This window comes from Apus apus, chromosome 5 (genome assembly GCF_020740795.1).
Source record: "Apus apus isolate bApuApu2 chromosome 5, bApuApu2.pri.cur, whole genome shotgun sequence".
NCBI classification, from domain to species: domain Eukaryota; kingdom Metazoa; phylum Chordata; class Aves; order Apodiformes; family Apodidae; genus Apus; species Apus apus.
Window position 1 is genome coordinate 49,087,029 of NC_067286.1, and position 20,178 is coordinate 49,107,206.

Here is a 20,178-nt window from a genome sequence, read left to right on the forward strand (position 1 = left end):
AAAACTATTTCCAGATACAAAGAAGTATTATGGAAATGCAACCTGGGTACCTCTATGTGTAAAAAGGGTAAGAAAATAAGACTATTTCCTCACAGCATGGACTGCACAATCCCATGGAGTACTGGCAAACAGCACAGAAGTCAGGACCACAGTTTCAAAACCATTTTTAAATCAACTCTTCCACAATGACTAAGTCATCTCAGTCTTGAATTACCTTGAGTCCCAACTCAAAGAGGAACAAGGTCATCAGCACAGAAGAGTTCAAAAGGTGACAAAGCCTCCTTTTTTCTCTCTAAATCCTTCATCACTGTTTGCATCGTGTCTTGGCCCCACTTACCACATTTATAGTCTGTACAGCATCTTTCAGAATTTGGATGCCGGCAACAGTGAGGAAACTGTACTATTTAGACAGCCAAATGTGCATGTTCTAAGAGACTCGCCATGGATGGGAGTTTGCAGCACTCCATTAATATAATAAAAAAGACTGATGGCTCTTCTGTATATTTCCATATTCTGTTGAATTGACATTACAGAGCATGACTAAATTTGATGTTTTTGTAGCAACAGTTTCAAATTACATTCCTGTCATAACAGGCCCATCCACGACAAAACTTCATTAGGGCTGCCTTTCCAGCTCTGGGTACTGTACATGAAGTATCAGGTGAATCTAATTTTTAAGCCACAGTACTGTCTGAATGTAAGAAAAAACATGTATGAGGATGTAACTGATAGAAAAGAAAGTTCATTTAAATACAGTAACATATGGTCATATCACTATGATAGCATAATTTAGGGTACAAGCAAAACGAAGTCTTCTTGAACTACAAGATGAAACAATGCAGTGATTATCTTCAGCATATAACAGCACTCACCACTCTGATAAATTCAAACATCTCTATTATGGCAGAGTTCATCAGATTATAACGGGAACCATTATTTAGAAATGCTTTGACCACAGGTTCAAACAAAAAACTTTTCATTATGTAACGGTTGTAGAATTCATCCTTTAGTCCAATTATCTTTCTCTTGAAACGAAGGGCACCTGAAACAGAAGTGTTGTCCACAGAATTCTTAAATTTTTTAAGAAAAAAAAAATAATCTAGAAAATACTCAGCTACTCAGCAAGAGTACTTATCATAAGAAGAGTTACTTATAAGAAATCCTCCACCATAACTGTACAAGTAAAACCCATTATGTTTACTAGATAAATAATATACTACTGTTTGACTATCTTACTATTAACATAAAGATGTATTTTCGATTTTAATTACACATGAGCAAGGTAAAGTATTTTCTCAATAGACCTGGGAAATTTGCTTATCATTCCTATTATTCAAATGTAAGTTTCATTACATTTCACTAAGTCCGTTTTATTAGGATGCAAACTATCTCATTTTAAAATTGGTAAATGACATTTTCTTCACCCACATAGTAAAGCAAAGGCTTAATTTACATCCAGTTTAAAGCGCTTTCTGAAAATCCAAAGAATTCAAGGGTTCTGAAACCAAACTTGGGCAATTCAGTCACCAATGGAAAAGATACTTCTTACTTATGGTACTGCTCAGTCAACTTTAGGCTTTGTTTTACTCCATGCGTGCAACAGAACTGTGGAAAAAATCTCTTACTTGCCTCCAGAATTAAGACACACTGCTTTGCTATTACTGTGTTGAACATGGTGTAGAAACTATCAGAGTCTGAAGGGCAGCAAACTGAAAGCCTGTGCTGTTTAATGTAGCCAGGTAACTGTATCTCTTAATTAAATACCTTCTATTAAAAAAACATCAAAACTTACAATGGTTCTCTTAGGATATGCCATACTGAAATATCATGTCTTCAATTCACCTCTATATTGAGATTTACAAAAATCTTCCTGCCTTTTAGAAAATGCAAAATCATTTATTAATACTAGCTGACATATCTACAAACAAGAAACGCAGACTCTAACAGTAGAAATTCCATATTCAGTCACAAATTGTCATAACCTGTGAACATTTTTCCTCCAGCACAATGAAGGTATGTAACACTTCGCATGCACAAAATACTAGTTTATTCTGTAGCTTTCAAAACTTACACAATGCCAAGAAAGCGTGCTTTGAGGCCATGAGAACGAGCACTCTTCGCAGGATATCTTTGTTAATGATGTAGTTCTTTATGTGATAAGTGTGATGTTCTACACAGAAAGTTAGCAATTCCAATATCAATGCCAAGAGTTGGGCTGTCTGAAAATCATCTATAATAAAAACAAACAGAAAATAATTAAAACATATCTAGGATATTGCCTTCAGAAGCTAACTTCAAATATCCAACTGCAATGGTAAACATTTTCAAGTTCTTGTATATTTCCACTGACAGAGAAGATTACCTTTGCTAGGCTTGTCCTCGGTAGTATTGGCCAACAAAGGGGCTGTCAGAACATGCATACAGTGTTTGTAGAAGAAACCCAAGAACTCAGTCTTTTCTGTTTTCTAAAGAATAATAATTAAAAAAATTATATATATAACAGGACACCAAATACTCTACAAAAAACAACTGTAATTTAATTTGAAGGTATTTACTTACATTGGCAGTGGCAAGCATATTTTCTGGATCAACTAAAGTACGAAGCAAACCCATAAGTAGAACTGCCCCTCCAAGTTCTGGATCTGTGTCACAAATCATGTGTTCTATGATGAGGTTAATGAGTAATATATCCTAATGGGGGGAGAAAAAAAAGCAAAAAAAATCAATTCTGATGTTACTGCCTTGCCCCAAATATGAAATTAGCTTCAGAAAGGGTTACCATTACTGCCTGTTTACAAATGGGCTCAATCAAGATTTTGTAAAATATAAACAATTGCCAAACAAGAACCCCAAAACTTCACAGAAACTAATTAACTTTACATGCCAGTGACACATTCTGGTCAGCCGTTCAACAGCAAACAACTAAGAAGAATCTTCAACATGGTTTCACTAATGGCAAATCATTCCTGACCAATCTGGTGGCCTTCTACAATAAGGCTACAAAGATGTGAATGGTGGCAGAACAACTGACATCATCTACCTGGATTTGTGCAAGGCCTTTTACACTGTCCCTCACAACATCCTGGTCTCCAAACTGACAAGGCTTGGATTTGACAGATGGACCACTCGCTGGATAAGTAACTGGCTGGATGGCCACACCCAGAGAGTTGTGATCAATGATTCAGGGTCCAAGTGGAGGCAAGTGATAAGTGGCATTCCTCAGGGGTCAGTATTTGGAACAGTGCTCTTCAACATCTTTGTTTGAGACATGGACAGTGGGATTGAGTGTATCCTCAGCAAGTCTGCTGATGATCCCAAGCTGTGTAGAGCAACTGACACCCTAGAGGGAAGGGAGGCCATCCAGAGGGACCTTGACAGGCTGGAGAGCTGGGCTAGTGCCAACCTCATGAAGTTCAGCAAGGCAAAGTGCAAGCTCCTGCACCTGGGTTGGCACAACCCCAGGCACAAATACAGGCTGGAGGGAGAATGGCTGGAGAGCAGTCCTGAGGAAAAGGACTTGGGGGTGGTAGTTGATGAGAAGTTCAACATGAGCCACCAGTGTGTGCTGGAGCCCAGAGGGCCAACCTCATCCTGGGCTGCATCAAAAGAAGTGTGGCCAGCAGGGTCAGGGAGGTGATTCTGCCCCTCTACCCTGCTCTGGTGAGACCCCACCTGGAGTACTGTGTACAGCTCTGGAGCCCTCAGCATAAGAAAGGCATGGAGCTGTTGGAGAGGGTCCAGAGAAGGGCCATGAAGATGATCAAAGGGCTGGAGCACCTCTGCTATGAAGACAGGCAAGTGAGTTTGGGCTATTCAGCCTGGAGAAGAGAAGGCTTATAGAGGCCTTCCAGTACCTGAAGGGGCCTACAGGAAATCTGGGGAGAGGCTTTTCACCAGAGATGGTAGTAGCAGGACAAGGGGTAATGGTTTTAAACTGGAAGAGGGGAGATTTAGGTTAGACATCAGGAAGAAATTCTTCACCATAAGGGTAAGAAGGTGGTGGAACAGGTTGCCCAGGGAGGTTGTGGATGTCCTATCCCTGGAGGTGTTTAAAGACAGGCTGGATGAACCTTTGTGCAGCCTGGTCTAGTGTGAGGTGTCCCTGCTCATACCAGGGGGGTTAGCTTCTAATAATCTTTAAGGTCCCTTCCAACCTTAACCATTCTATGATTCTATGATTTAAAGCAGCTAAAAAAATATACAGCAACTAAAAATGGTTCTGAAATTAACAATTTAGTCTGAATGAAACACCAAAAGATAAAAAACTACAGAGGCAGATACTTAACTGTCTCAAAATTCAACTGATTTCTGGAAGCTTCTTCAGAGTACATAAGTTTTAATTCGCATCCCTCTTTAGACTACATATCAAGAGGTTTTTTTCCACATACATACAACAGTAAAATTTATAATGCTATTGAACTTGATGAGATTATTTTCACCCAGAAACAACCACAAGAAGTAGAAAATACTATTTACATTTAGGAATCCCTACACTAAATTTGCTTGGTTACCTCTGTCCCTCATAAGAGGACAGGCATCAGATTGTGGCTGGAACCACCAGCAACAGTCCCTGTTTCAGCAACCCCTCTCTTTCAGTACAGAAGTAGCAGCACCAGCACCTTCCTGCTCTCTGGCATGTTTTTAGCAGATACAAGAAAAAAAACGTATTATTTACCTCCACTGAATGCCACTTTGAAATACCTTTATTACTACTAGTTGCGTGCTAGCATTCAGTATTACTAACCTACAGAGGATCTCTGTGAAATGTAAAACTATCAAAAAGGGTTCTTAAACACTTAGCACTGTAATTCCACTTTCAATGTGTGGGACAGTAAACTGAACACAGGTTTCTTGGAAGTAAATTAGAACCACACATACAGGCTAAGACCAAAGCCAAAATTTGTATTTCACATTTTAAGGAGGCCATCATTCAAAAACATTTTGTTTTGCTTGTATGACAGCTGATGTTAACCAAAATGGTGGTTTATGGTAACCCATTTTACCTTACATGCAATGGAACAAGAATATGTAAACATGTGAACACTTATCTCTCCTGACTAACAAAACTTTTAAAAACATGGTAGTTCAGAATCCTGTAACCATCGTGACTAGATCCCACACTTCTTCAGAACTAGGGCTCATGTCATTAAAAGAGTTGGAAATGTAAAAAAATATAAAAGTAATGTAAAAAACCAATCCACACATTTCTGGGGACCCTCTACTCACATCATCATTCTGCTGCGCTTCCTGCATGACAAACTCTCGTACCATGGATGGGTTGTATTCAACCAAATATGAGAATATATCAGTGGCTGCACTTCGTACTTGTGCATCATCCATACCCTGGAAAAGCCAAATAGAAAAATTTATATTTCCTTAAATGAATAGGCTTAAATGGAATGAAAAACCGAAAACCTATAGCTATTAATTCCTATTTACAAGTCATACCTAACTACTAATAAAACTGTATTTTACAACTGAATTTACCCTAACCTCTTATTTGTACATATGACAACTGTTGGGTAAATTAAATTCTATAATTTCCCTGACCTTTGGTCTATTTCCCTATTTCCTTAGCTGTAAATCAAGAAGCATGTAAAGACAGTAAATGAGAATGAGAAAACAAACATGTAAGAATGCCAGGGCACTTACTAATGTCATATTGGATCTGCTCTTAAAAGTTTTATGAAAATATTTTAAATCTTTCAATCTCAATCTAAGACAAGACAAATGAAGCAAACATTTCAGAAAACCAGGAGACTGAAATCTGGCATACTTTAAAAAAAAACCCAAACCTTTCTGGAGATAAATATAATTATTATAACAAATAAACTGAGCTGACTTACCAGTATGACTTCTAGTGCTGGCAGTATGCCCATATTTGACAAGGTTTTGAAAAATGCATCTCTGTTTTGAGGCTGCAGTGTTTGAGAGAACGCACAAAATTCTTTAAGAAAATTTACCTGAAAAACAGGAACAACATACTAGTTAGTAATAAAAAATATTAAAAAAAAAATGCATGCATCACTTTGTAGTAACTGTCCCTTTCATGTATATTTTACAGACTTCTTACCAATTCCTGTCTTTTCTCCTCATCTGTGGCTTCATCTGTTAGTTGGGCAAACAAGTCTGTCAGAAATTTTTCATCCTCCTACAAAGGCAAAACAATACAATTTTTTTATTTAACAATATCAAAAGGCATCCAAGTATAATACAAAGTTCTTCTGAACCAAGCCTCCTGCAATTAAGAGAACATATGCTTATGTACTGTAGTTAATCGTACCAGTATTAACTTTCTAATTAAATTTTCAAACAAACTAATATGAATCTTCTTTTTTGAGCTGTCATGTACAACACCTCCCCATCCCTCAACACTTCATTCTTAGTAATGATCTATCTTGTATTGCCTTTTGGCTGTCCAGGTTCTATTCTCTGCTGCCATTCTCATAATTCTGTCTACGACTTCTTCTCTAACCTCCCCTCCCTTGTCACATGCCCATCCCCCTAAACCACACTACAATAACCTTGCTTCAGCTGTTTACATATTTTGATAAACATGATCTCCCAGTCATCCCTACACACCTACATCTTTGGAATGTTACAAGATCTTTGCAGCAGAACTAAGCAAGGACACAATGAAGGGAGAGCTGCAGAATAGCAGGAATGAGGTGAGATTCTTTCCCTCCAGTGTTGTGAAAAGGGTGAATTCTAGAAACCAAATAAAAATAACTGTTCCTATTATGTACAGCATTTACTGGGCATTGTGGCTGGCAGCAATCAAAACCATTCTGTTATTTTTCATGGTGCTGTACCTTAACAAAACTACAAATAGCAGCCAACACATTACAAATGTGTATTGAGACTGAAAGTAGCCATACTTCTCTTCCCACCACCTTTACAGTCCTAACTAGATTATTGAAACAAACCTTTCCCCATCCTTTTCCCAATATCATACAGTAATGAGAGCTTTCTCGAGCACTTGCTTGAAAAAGATACCTGCACATCAGATACAAAGATTTTTTTAAAAAAAGCTGTCAGTGTGGTTTCTCTTGAAATGAGTAACACCACATGCAATATTCCTCCATCCCAAAACCACAGTGCTAGGAAACCCAAGCTGCCTCACTAATATTTGCACAGCATAAAGCAGAACCATGCAAGTACTTCCAATACATCCACGTAAACATTCTTATACTACAAATTACCTAGGTAGCTCCTCCAGGCTCACCTTGTAGCCTTGCTGAGAAAATGAGTACCTCAGTTCCAATAGCACACCATGCTAATGCAGCTATGATGCTGTCACAACCCAGTCCAGGACCTCTACATGGCACTGCACAACATAGATAAACCCAAAATAGGTTGGCATGAGCTACTACCCTACAAGGCATTTCACCACACTGTTAAGGTAAACCCTGTATTTAGGATATGCCACACTCTTCCTCTTTCATTCTTCTGTGCTGTGCTTCTAAACCGACCCTACAGTCTAGTAATAAAGAACAAAGAATGATTTGCGGACAATTTCAGGTGCTATTTCTGTGACTGCTTCAAAATCAAAATGAAAGAGATAGGAGAGGCTTCATTTGAGATTTACTGAAATTCACTATAGAGAGTCAAGCACTGGAAATACAAAGTTTGACTTTCAGATATCAACAAACATGTTTAAAACAACTATTAAGGTCTTTGATTTCAAGAAAAATAACTTAAGCTGTGATGAAAGAATGCAAGGATGTTTGTCTACCTGCTACCCAGCTGTTACATGGCTTAGTAAGTTTTCTGTTCTAATAATACTTGCTAGACATTACTGATAACATATCTGACCCACAGCAGAGATATTGATATACTTGTTTACTGAAAAAAACAAAACCGAAAACCCAGTTCTTCTGAAGTACATGCAAGTCCTTCTCCATGACTAGCAGTGCACTTCAGAAAAGGCTAAGTAATTTGCTTTAATTTCTCTTTTTGCTATTTTGATCAAGATATAAAACTAATATAAAACTAATCTCATCTACCAAAACTTTTGAGAAGATGCACACGTATCTCCAGCTGGAAAGTGCAACCCCTTTCACAGTAAGAATTCCCATTCTTACTGTGAAATTAACTTTTCACCTCCTTCATAATACCTGACACTCAGTGCAAGTCAATACCACAGAAATAGCCCAGAGTGATCACTGGGGGAAAAAAAAAAGTAAATTTCAGCATTTAAATGTCAGAAACGTAATTAGTGCACTTCAGCATAAAAAGATACACAGTATTACCCCAAATATCAGATCACAGAATCATAGCATGCCAGGTTGGAAGGGACCTGAAGGATCATCTGATCCAACCTTTCCAGGCAATACTATAGTTTATATGAGATGGCTCAGCACTTTGTCAAGCTGAGACTTTAAACTGTCCAATGTGGGGGAATCTACCACTGTTATTATTTTTTTAAGTCAAAATGTGCAAGTAGAGGACACCCAGCACTGGTGATACATGGGTCTCATTTATGACCCCCTGCTGAGCTCCAGAAACAGAGGTGGCTGGGGAAGATGCACCTCCAGGACTACAGGGCAGAGGACAGCAGGTAGTGTCACTACTGGGCAGGAAGGTGTAGACAAGATCCCAGCTCTGCTCTCTGACCAAATCCCACCAGACCCATGCCTGGTTCAAGATACAGCATCTGCAGCAGAGACCAACCCATTCACCCTGTTACTGGGCTGTCAAACATTTGGGGCTTGTAGAAGGGACTTCCTAACATTGGGAAGTAATGAAGATTTCAGTGCTAACACTAATGCTTCACATCTGCATAAGTTAACCATTCTTTAACCTTACATACTATAATATAGTATTCTACAATTCTGAATAGATGATAATATTGAAGCATTTCCCACACCATAAATTCTCCCAAACTCCATTAAATACATAATATTTTTAAATTAATAGAATTATTTGAAATGTCTAGGCCTTAGAACAACTGTGATCTATTTAAAATCAGACAAATGAAGACGGATCAGATTCAAAATACCCACCCTTACATGGACTAAACACAGTAAATGGCAGTTATTCCAAGAAAATAAGAGCAATCTATAACTAACTTTGCAGTTACGTCTTAGCCCTGAAATGTATTTAGGCAATATGTCAGATGCTCAATGACAGTTAGACAGGTGGCTAATTATGAGAAAATTCTAGACTCTCTCACATTTACAGAAAAATTGTGATTGCAATGAACATTCTAAATACAAGATTCTCTTTCTCAAGATGCAAAGTTACTGACAAGGGCAGCATATCTAAATATATGCTCCTGAACAATACAGCCAGAGTCTATGGACATGAACAGTCTGAGAACTGAGTTCACATACTTTAGAAGTCACAAAGTACCAGCACAAGCTTAAATTTTTTGGTTTTTTCTAACTTGCAAAAGTGCCCCAAAATATATCTATGAAGTGAACACAGTGCAAATGCATAATTCTTTGCAGTCTCTGGCCTCTTCAAGCAGACAAGTAGCAAAACCCATTTGGATGCATCTTAAAAGCTGTGAAGGTCACAACCGTTTTCCAAGAAAACAAAACTGTAAATGACAGTTTTAAGGACAACTGCAGAACCTAGCTTTTTCTCCATGCACAGAAATAATTAAATGTGAAATCCTTACTATGCATGTATCAAACACTAAGTATATTAATTTATGTTTCTACCGGATCTAAGTAGATCCCCCCAGGGTTTAATACCTTTCAAAGTTCATTAAGATAAAATTAAGCCAGGCCATCTACTCATTCAATCATTTATTACTTTAAAAATAAGACCATTTATGATCACAAAAAAGACACTATTTACAGCTGCGATTCAACTTGCAAAGCAGTCCTCCTCCTCCCAAAAGGCACTTAAAAAACATTCTTCAACAGCAGAGCTCTCAAAACTATCAGGTTTCAGATACTTCCTGACTGTGATTAGAGACAAGTGATGAAACACCTTTTTTTCAAAAAAACATCCAAGAAACTCAACATCACCTAAGCTGAAAAGAGTTTACTTTCTATCCTGTTTTCCACTTCTATATTCATTTTAGGCAGAAATATTTCAGCCCAGAAAGTGAGTTTCATAAAACGTTACAAGCAGAGAAGTACAGCTTCAAACATACATTCCTTCATGCTACCAGACCAGCAGATTTCATAGTTTAAAATTATTCAGTCTCCTTTATCCCAGACTACCTTCCCACACATGCCTTCATTTGCTATCAATAAGCTAGCTTCACTTGAGACAGCTCACTGAAACTGCAGCAGGATCCACTGGATTACATCTGGAGTTTCTACACACATGGAAAATAATTTTCTACAATGAAAAAGTTATGTCAGAAATCATTAGCATGCACCACTTGCAAACTTCTTTCATCAAGTCATTTCCCCCAGAAAGTGGCATCCTTTTACACTTCACTGCAAGGTAAATCTTATTTCTGAGCCAACTAACGCAAAACAGCAGACTAGCAAAAGACATTCCAATTCTAATACATTTGGGTAAAATAATGAACTTGCACTGAAACAATTCTTCCCCTAAAACAGCAACAGGAAATTATATTTATATACATGGGGTTCTGTTAAGAGTAAGTAACTATCTGTAAAACTACTTTCAAAATTAAAACCAGACTGTTGTTATATAGAAATTCAGTAAAACATACAGATGCACCTAAATGCCTATGACTTTTTAGTTACTGAAAAGTGGAATAGGGACTATTAGTAATAGTTCTGTATTGGAAAAATTATTAACCAGTAGTAATGCCACATGATCACTGCTCTACTAGGCACAGAAATTGTTTTAACATATATTCAATTTTCCCCTTCTACTCTCCACTTTCCTGAAAATAAAAAACACTGACATCTGAATGCACATACTTGAAAGCAATCCTAAGAGTATTTTGTATTCTGGAAGACAAAAACACCTCAGGATCTTGCTGGCAAAAAGAACACGCCAATGAGAAAGGGGGGAGAGAACGGAAGGGAAACAGTGTTTGCTCACTCTATGGCGCAGTTTTGCAAGTTTTTGTTTTTTTAAAAAAACTAGTTAATAATACAAAGGGAAAGAACTGGTGGCCTCCAGTGTGAACATTAGTATATATTTTTTAAATTGCAAAAGAGCGTCATATAAAGCAAGAAACACCACTTACCTGTCCCACCCCCATTCTCAAAACTTGGCGAACTCCATGTTTCAGCAAGGTTTCTTGGTAGCTATGACATCTCAAGACTAGAACAGGCTGGACCCCAAGCAGTAAGAGCATATTAGGAGGGGCTGAAATTGGAAAAAAATGTTATATACCTCTTTCTCATCTTAAGTCAGCAAATCATAAAACCTGTAATTGAGCAGGCTTCCACAGCAGTTAATTATGAAGACTGGAAATACTGGTATAATGCACTGACTATCCATCATGACCAACAGTATCTAGTTTAGTGAGAGCTTTACATATTACTTAAATTGACAGATCTTAGGCAATTAAATCACAAATAGACTAATCGCCATAACTCAGAAAAGCCCATCAGAGCAAGCATTTTTATAAAGATCACAGAAAGCTAACCTTACTGAATAAAGAGGGAAGAACACCCTAAATGCTAAAGATGATCCATGCACTACTTCTGATTTTACCACAGAACAAGTATAAGTTATTTACCTACCAAAGAAAGCAAAATCATGGAAGCGGTTCCTTCTATGACTACAGAATTTCTAGGGTTGTTTATTTTATTTTCCTTAAAAAAGACAAAATCTCTCCTAATAAAGCCAGGACTCTTAAGAATAAGCATATTGTTATTCATATAATTCACTAGTTAAAACTGAAAAACAGACCTTCAATGACACCAAATACCTTAAACATGACCCAGCAGTTGTACTAAGTCAAGTCAGATGTCAAAAAGCATAGGGCACAACCTGCAGAGAGTCTTGCACAAGTTTCTAGTCACCTTCTGGTAACTAAGGTATGGCTCAGTTAATAAGATGAGGGTAGTGCAAAGTGCCACTTTATGTAATACACAGCCTAATATGAAAAGGGATCTTAAAAGATCATCTTTTTTTCTTGGTGAAGGTAACAATTTTTCTTCTTTTTTTTTTTTTACAACCAGAGTGAGAAGAACAGAACATAAACCAACTCAGTAAACGCAGTATTTGTAATACATCACAGGACACCAGCTGCTCAGTGAGCTTACTTTAAATCTGAGAAGTAAAATTTTCTAAAAAGACAGCTCTTTTGTCACCCTCAATGACCCAGGAGAGACAACCTAAAGTAAACAGCAGAAGCATAACAACCTGTATTACACATCAAATAACTAAGAACTTGAGACATCCATGGCTCCTAATAAACTACCATCCCAGAAAATCTTCAATTGATAATGACTCATAAAAGAAACAGCTTCTTATGTACACATCTAAGGTTAGTGAGCACCAAGATCTCATAAGATCTAAAATAATTAATGCCAGGAACTCCAGTTACAGGCAACTTTAAATCTTTCATGTAACAACACACACTTCCCCACCAAAGTATTGTGATACAACCAGCTACAGAAATGCACGTTAAACCACTGATGTAAGAGATTAAGAATTACTTATGAAAGTGAAATGAGCAAAAGCAGTCTTTTAATTTTCTTATCAGAATATTATTTATTCTGCTTAAATAAATAAGAAGTAGCAGTGTCATACATTTTATACATGGACTGTGGGAATGGGAGGGGTGGAGAAAGAAACAGGGAAAACAAAACTTTAGCAGGCAGAGATTACAGAAAAGTGCAACCTGGCACACTGCTCTATAAATAAATGAATGCCAGGTAAGTAGGTTTAAACCTTGGCTTAGAGCTACACTGTGAGAACTTGAAAACTCACTCAATCAAGCCTTCTGATCTCTTAGAAATGCAATGGGCATATAATGTGTGGTGGCCTCTCAATTCCCCAAAACCAAGAACTCATCAGCAATGTCAAATAATACCCAACATTCTTATCTATAATCTCAGGGAAGTCCCCCTCAATGCTATAGAGCTGTATTGTGAAAGGGCTAAGAAATGCAGTATAGCACAGGATGTGTTTTCTTCATGTGTGCTACCACCCTTGGCTCTGCCAAGCTGTAGAGCACACTTGAATAATTTGAAATATTTATTGAACTTTGAAAGTCATGAAATGCTAATTCTTCTGATTACACCATATAGGCAGTATACTTTATTCTCAACCATAGACAACAGCAACAGAAGTGAAGATAAGGTTCAGAAATCTGTGGTCACTAAACAAATCGAAACTAGATCTGATACTCCAGCTGTAAACTGTAACTAACAACTTTTGCAACCACATCAAACCTTGATATTCTAACCCAAGTCTACCCTACATCTATTAGCCTAACAAAGGTTCCAAGGGGAAATAAATTTAAAAAAAAAGAAACTAATCAGCTTCTAGTCTTTGATCAAGTTATCTTGGGATTTATGGAAAACGCCCTTAATGAATTTGCAGAATCAGGTCCCTTTTCTCCTCATCCAGTTTCCTTTTCAGAATCAGCCACTGACACGACAACTCCAGAATAATTCTTCCCCTCCTCCTCAAGCCAAAGCATATCATTCTCAGGACTTTGCTATTAGCAACCCTTCCAAACAGGTGAAGATATTTTAGACACACTAGTCATACTGGATACTCAACTTGAGACCCCTTAACTGAATCTTTTTTAGCACTCTCAAAGTCAAGCCTGTAAGCTTCCCAAACCGTCCCCTCCAAAATTATTAAGGCCTTCTAACTGTTTCAGATATGCATTTGTCACTTTGTTTATCAAGGACACACATACAGATGTAAAGATTTTGGTTCAATCAGGCTGAGGTCTAGTACTACTGAAGATGCCCCAGGCATTCCACCAGGTCTCCAGTGTCTTCTCCAATAAGTGATGGTCTGTCTCCAGTTAGTGAGGCACACACCTCAGGTGCCAGGCTTGGGCAATGTCTTGCACATCTAGCTGCTTATCAAATACTCCATGTGCAGACGTAACAGATTAAAGGTTCAAGAGAGTGAATTAAATAATACCAGTATCAACTGAGGAGGATGGAGGAAAAGTTGGGAGGCCTAGTTTTGATAATGATTTGCTGAGTGAACTTGCAATAGGAATTTTTACTCTACTTTGCTGTATTTTCCATTAAATTAAACAAAGCGTGTTCTGAGATTCAGCTGAAGATAAATATGATGGGAGGTGTCTCTTCCCATGTAGGGGGTTTGGATCTAGATGATCTTTAAGGTCCCTTCCAACCCAAACCATTCCATGATATGATTAAATTAATCAGTGGCATCCAGCACTTTGTCCATTTCTCCAGATGAGGTAGCCCCTATAAAGACAATGGCTATTCATTTATTAAGAGTTAGAAGAATTAAGATAATGATAATTAACTTCTACAAGCCAAAATACATGTGGTCTAACAATCCACTGAGTTATCTGAAAGCTTTAGGAGGATCCCAATACAGAGATGTGCCACCTTTTTCTACACAGTTCAGGAAGGTCATGGGCTGGTACAGAATATCTAACACATGTAGGTAAGATATAAAGAGGCTCATATAATCTTTTTACATTTGCATTAAGATATACATCATGTACATAATGAAAAACTGGTAATTCCAAGCAGTACTTTTTAGGGACTTATAAGACCAACTAAGAAAACATTCAAGCATCTAAGGTAATGTTATGTTTTGAACCTGTACTTTCCAAACAACTAACTTAATTTACTTGAAAATTAGAAACATTTATACCCTGGTATAATATTATGTTTGTGAAATCAACACTCCAAAAAGCAAACAGTACTATTAATTCCAAATAACCTCATTTGGGATTCTAAATGTTTGCTTCATTTAGACCATTTTAGTTCCAGTTAGATAATCTAGTCCAAAATTTGAAATTTAAGAACATATATTTAGCAGCTCATACTCAAATCCTCGCCTTTTTGTCATACTTCAAAACAACTTTCAGAATCACAGAATGGAAGGTTCCACTGAAGCACCTCAATTTTTCAAAGAAAAATTATCCAACTTTCTCTGGCCAAGTGCAGATAGACTATGAAATTTTCAAACTTACCTGTAACATACCAACTATTTCCACTTTATTAAAAAAGATGAAAGAATGAAGTGTTGATAGCATATTTTCCTCAAAAACTGAGGGAGTGGGTAGGACCATATCTTGAATATACTGTACTCTGTATGTCTGATGTATTTTTTGCTTCAGCTCTGGATCAGATATAGGAATCACCTCTTTAAATTTTGCTGTTTTAGTCAGAAATTCCCTGTGTTTCCGTGACTGTGATAAAGACGGATCATATTCTAGGCATCCAATTACGTCCATTATACATTCCTCGGAAAACATGACTTCAAAAAGTGCAGTTCTGTTCAAAAGGAAAATTCCCTTGATAATTTCATATAAGTGGTGTAGTCCTTCAGTGTTCTCCAAGTCTTCACACACATGAAAAATTTCTAAGAGCTTCTTAATATAGCCCTCGTTTTCTAGTGCTAGTGCGAGTTTTTCACGACGTAACGGTGAGGGCAGCGAAGATGCCACAAGTTCTGCAATTTCTTCTAGTCGACTTAATTCACAAGATGGCAATTCTAGACCTGGTGATGACATATCATCAAAACGTTCTTCCTCAGATTCATCAACAAGGTCCTGAGTAATATCAACAGAAGGATCTTTGCCTTGAACCTACAAAATAAGATGCATACAAAAAAGTGGAGTTTAATATTTACTTGAACATTATTTTTTTTTAAATGTTACTTTTTTTTGTATTGCCAAAATAGAAGTGCAAATATAAGTCTGACTTGGAGTACAGCTGCTTTGGGAAATATAAGGACAAGATTTCTTAGAAGGCTTAACAAAAGTGTTTCTAAATTAGATACTTATTTCTATTTATTTTCTATAAAAAGGAGGAAGAGTAAGGAAAAGAACGACATTTTCTGAGTACTTCAAACAAAAAAGGAAATTCATAATTACTCCTATAGATGACTTTTTAATAGACTATTGAACTAAGCTATTTGTTTCCAGTCTTTATTCTCTGCAGGCAGATTTTGAAAAGCATTACATTATTGAAGTGATAGCTTTAACCATTTATCTGTAGGCTATTAAACTGTTCGTGTGGCTTTTCAAAGCTTCTGCTACCTCAGAGGAAAGAGGTGAATCGTGTTAATTTAATTCATGTTTTCAGTTCTGCAAAGCTGCAAGTCAAACTCTGTTACTGTTCACTTTGTAAATACTCAACAGAGGCACAGAATCCCCTCTTAAGAGCAGAAAACCACAAACTAATATTAACAGAAGGGTAGCTGAAATCTGGAACTGTCAGGGAAATAAGGCACAGTACGTACAAAGATCTCTCTAGAGATACAATAAGGAAACTGCAGAGAGAACACACTAGTGAAAAAAAAAACAGACACAGATGCTTGGGCACCAGAGTGCTTCAGCTTTAATGACATCTTAATTGTAGTATCTGCTTGGAGTCTGATGTGTCAAATCCAGAAAGGCACTGCTGTGTAGAACAGTAAAAGGTACTGTTATTTTTTATCTTGGAAATCAACAAAAAAAAATGGGAGCAATAACTATTAATGGATAACAGCCAACCTACACTTAAGATTAAAATCCAGAATGCTGTTAAAACCCATGTACCGTCCTGTTTATATATCTGCAACTACTTCCAGTTTAAGTAGTGTCAAATTTCTCTAATGACTGAGCAAGCTTAAGATCTTTGAAGTACACCAGACACAAATACAATAGCATGGCTTCAAAACAGGATGTAAAGACACTGGCTTCTTCCAGAAGTATTATATATTTATATGAGGCTGAGGAAGCTGGGTTTCTTATCTGGATGTTTCCCAAGACACGATTTCCCTTTTCCCTCCTTTTTGTTTCTGTCCCCAACTTTTGGTCCTTTGACTGCTAGGGCTCCTGGAAACATTTATGTACTTATTTACATTAAGTGGTATTTATTGAGCATTAAGTATTTATTGAAAAGACTTATTCCTAGGAAAAGGAATTCCCTGTACACATGAAATTATAAAACCAGATTTCTTGCTTTATTTCTGAAATGAGTGAGAACAAGCTCTGAAAGACAGAGTGGAGAGACAGATGTTTGTTAAGAACAGAGAGAGAGAGGGCATAGAGAGAGAACTGGACATAATTAAGGTAAGTCCTACCTAATCATAGAACTGTTTTGGCTGGAAAAGACCTTTAAGATCATCAAGTCCAGCTGTATACCTAGCACTGACAAATATGCCACTGAACCATCTCCCTAACAACACATCTACATGTCTTTTAAATACCTCCAGGGATGGTGATCTGACCACTTCCTTGGGCAGCCTGTTCCAGTGTCAGACGACCCTTTCAGTAAAGAATGGTTTCCTAATATCCAATCTAAACCTCCCATAGTGCAACTTGAGACCATTTCCTCTTGTTCTGTTGCTTGTTACTTGGAAGAAACCAACTCCACCTTGCTACAACCTCCTTTCAGGTAGTTGCAGAGAGCAATAAAAGTCTCCCCTGACTTTTTCTCTCCAGGCTAAACCACCTCAGTTGCCTCAGCCCTTCATCAACTTACATTGAACTAAAAAGTTATGTTAAGCAAGAAGACATGAAAATGCTTTAAAAAAACCCCAAACATACTTTAAGTTCATATCAAATCCTGGAGGAAGGAGTAAGTTTTCAAACTCAAACATAAAAAATTTGGGGAAGGTGGCTAAGACAATAGTTTTTAGTTTCTATCTACTGTGTTCAGATTCAGCTCTTTGAACAGTCTAAGAAATACAGACACAAACATTAAGATGATTTAGGTGTCTCAATATTACATTTATCAAACTTACCTGACATATTTTTTCCCATATTTCATCACATCCTGCTTTTTCTTGAAAGCTAAGTGCCAAATCATAATTTTCAGCTTCAGACCACACAATCAAGGTATCCTTTAAAGAGAGGAAGAGTATTTTCAGGCAATGTATTTCAGATTCTGCAAACGTGAATAATGTTTGAAGTGTAAATTTCTAAAATAAATCCAGCTTGACACCTAATTCTTACAATACAAACATAACCATCACACTTTGTAAGATACTTATATGTTCTGAGATTCTTAGGATTAAAAACATTTCTGCATAAAGAAAGTTCCAGAAAGTTTTAGAAGCTAACTCACATGGCCACATTACTGTAAATCTCCAAAAGGTTGGGTACTTCTACCCCAATGTATCCTATGATAAAATAGGGTAACAAAAGCAACAGGTTGGTTTTTATTGTTGGGTTTTGGTTGTTTTTTAAAATCTGATTCAATTGGACCACATAAAACTGCACATCTTTTATAGGATCAAAGTTACAATAATTTTTAAAAATTTTATAGGCTCCAGAAGACACTGTGCTAATGCACAGAACAGCTGCTTAAAAAGCAGCCCCAAGATACCTAGAAAGTTTAAACAAGAAAAGAAACTTGAACATGCACACAGTTAACTCCTAAGAGAATGCACAGATACTACACTGAATGACGCACACCATTTTTACCCATTCCAAACTACACATCTGAAGGGGTGTTTTGCCCTACATTTCTAGAAGTTCCCTGAAACTGTGCTTACTTACGTTTACTACCCAGACACTTAAGCTCTCATCTACTTACTAAAATAGTTCAAGAGTTTATCAGAGCCCTCATATTGCGTGCAAAAACAATATATGGAAGCAAAAGTTTATGCTCCAAACAACAATATTGCATACTGATAACATATTTGATGCAGTAGTTTACAGACAGTCTGCTAAATAACTGTTAGAATTAGCAAAACATGGAGGAGAGGAAAACATAATCTACATTATTTACATATAGAATTTAGTTTTATTTCTAAAGTCTCTTGTATTCCTATAACAGCTAGCTGAAATATAGCCACATTAAATATATAGAGTCCTGTGAAGCTGCATTATTTCAATTAAATGCTAATACATGCATTTACTCAGTAGGACAAGAGGCATGAGAGTTCTACTGGTTATTTCAATGGGAATCATAAAACAGAGTATTTTTTGCTTCACTGAATATAGATTTTTGCTTACAGTGATTATTCCTAAAGGAATTAATTTTAAATAGTTGCAAAAGCACTTTAAGTTGCCAGACATCTGTAAATTATTTATCATTAAACGGTTTATTAACTACACTTAATATCTTTCAAATATTTAAACGAACATAGAGGATACAGAGAAATCTTACACTTCGATGTCAATTCACACTTACTAGAAAATTCCTTTAACTAAACTATAATCTAAATAGCACAATCAGTTAGCTCCATTAGGATGCAGTCAAGCAAAACAATATAATCAATCAATTTGCCATTACCAGAGCAGCTATACTGCTTCAGAGTCACTAATGGCTTTACCTTGCAAATGGCAAATAGTTTACCTTTTCCTTTTCCAAAGGTTGAGGAAGAGGTGGTACACAGAAGAAAGGGATTTAGGAAGACCACCTCCAAAATACAAAAGGAAGAAGAAAGTCACAATTAATAGTTTATTCTCTACAAGACAGGTCATGGTGCAAATACTCTGGTAATAACAGATTGACAGCACCTAGTACTGCTGACTCCTAGAGAGTAAGAAAAGTAACAGTTTACAGAATTTTAAAAAGGAAAGGTCCAAGAGAAAAAAAAAATCTATTTTTTTAAATAATATTTTAAAAACAGTATGTACCTTACCGCAGTATTCATTTTATGTATCAGGTTCAAAATCTAATACATTAATCTCTGCAATTAGTATTTGTACTGCAGTAATTTTCAAGGCCACTGTCTCATCAGCTCCCCACTGAGCAGCTCTCAATTTAAAAAAACCCCAACTTAACACTAAATCTTAAGTAGACCCTAGCAGGACTTGCTTCATTCCTATCTAATTACATTTCCATTTAAGTGAAAGTGGTTAGATTTCTAAGCAAGCTATTTCCAAAAGATGAAAACTTATTTTCTTCTCTATAAAGATCATGACTAACAAAAAGGGAAATTATGAAAAGAACACAAATAAGAACAATGTTCTTTACATTAACTGCAGTAAGTTGAATAAATAAAAGCTCTGAAGTCTCTGAATAAAATCCAGCACTGGACCAGGGCAGGTCTGTCTTTTTCCTCTGGGGAGAGGAGGGCTGGATGGAAGAAAGCAGACACAGGAAAAATTAAAGGGAAGACAAAGGTAAATCTACTTTGGAAAACTGTAGTTACAGATATACAGAAGTATGTTTG

The 20,178-nt window shown here is 36.8% G+C and overlaps 1 protein-coding gene across 3 annotated transcripts in view; it reads right to left on the reverse strand.

The window, feature by feature from the left end:
* The window catches only part of PPP4R3A (protein phosphatase 4 regulatory subunit 3A), a 44,546-nt gene that overhangs the window by 6,204 nt on the left and 18,164 nt on the right, over positions 1–20,178 (reverse strand). Inside the window, exons 3-13 of one of the 3 annotated variants that reach the window (XM_051621119.1) lie at positions 19,980–20,081; positions 19,333–19,419; positions 17,797–17,895; positions 15,035–15,652; positions 6,074–6,151; positions 5,847–5,963; positions 5,227–5,343; positions 2,560–2,691; positions 2,363–2,465; positions 2,072–2,230; positions 873–1,042 (exon numbers count right to left, since the gene is read on the reverse strand). In XM_051621119.1, the coding sequence (XP_051477079.1) occupies positions 873–1,042; positions 2,072–2,230; positions 2,363–2,465; positions 2,560–2,691; positions 5,227–5,343; positions 5,847–5,963; positions 6,074–6,151; positions 15,035–15,652; positions 17,797–17,895; positions 19,333–19,419; positions 19,980–20,081 (1,782 nt within the window). The remainder of the gene's footprint in view (positions 1–872; positions 1,043–2,071; positions 2,231–2,362; positions 2,466–2,559; positions 2,692–5,226; positions 5,344–5,846; positions 5,964–6,073; positions 6,152–15,034; positions 15,653–17,796; positions 17,896–19,332; positions 19,420–19,979; positions 20,082–20,178) is intronic. The other 2 variants (XM_051621120.1, XM_051621121.1) reach the window with 2 other exon arrangements.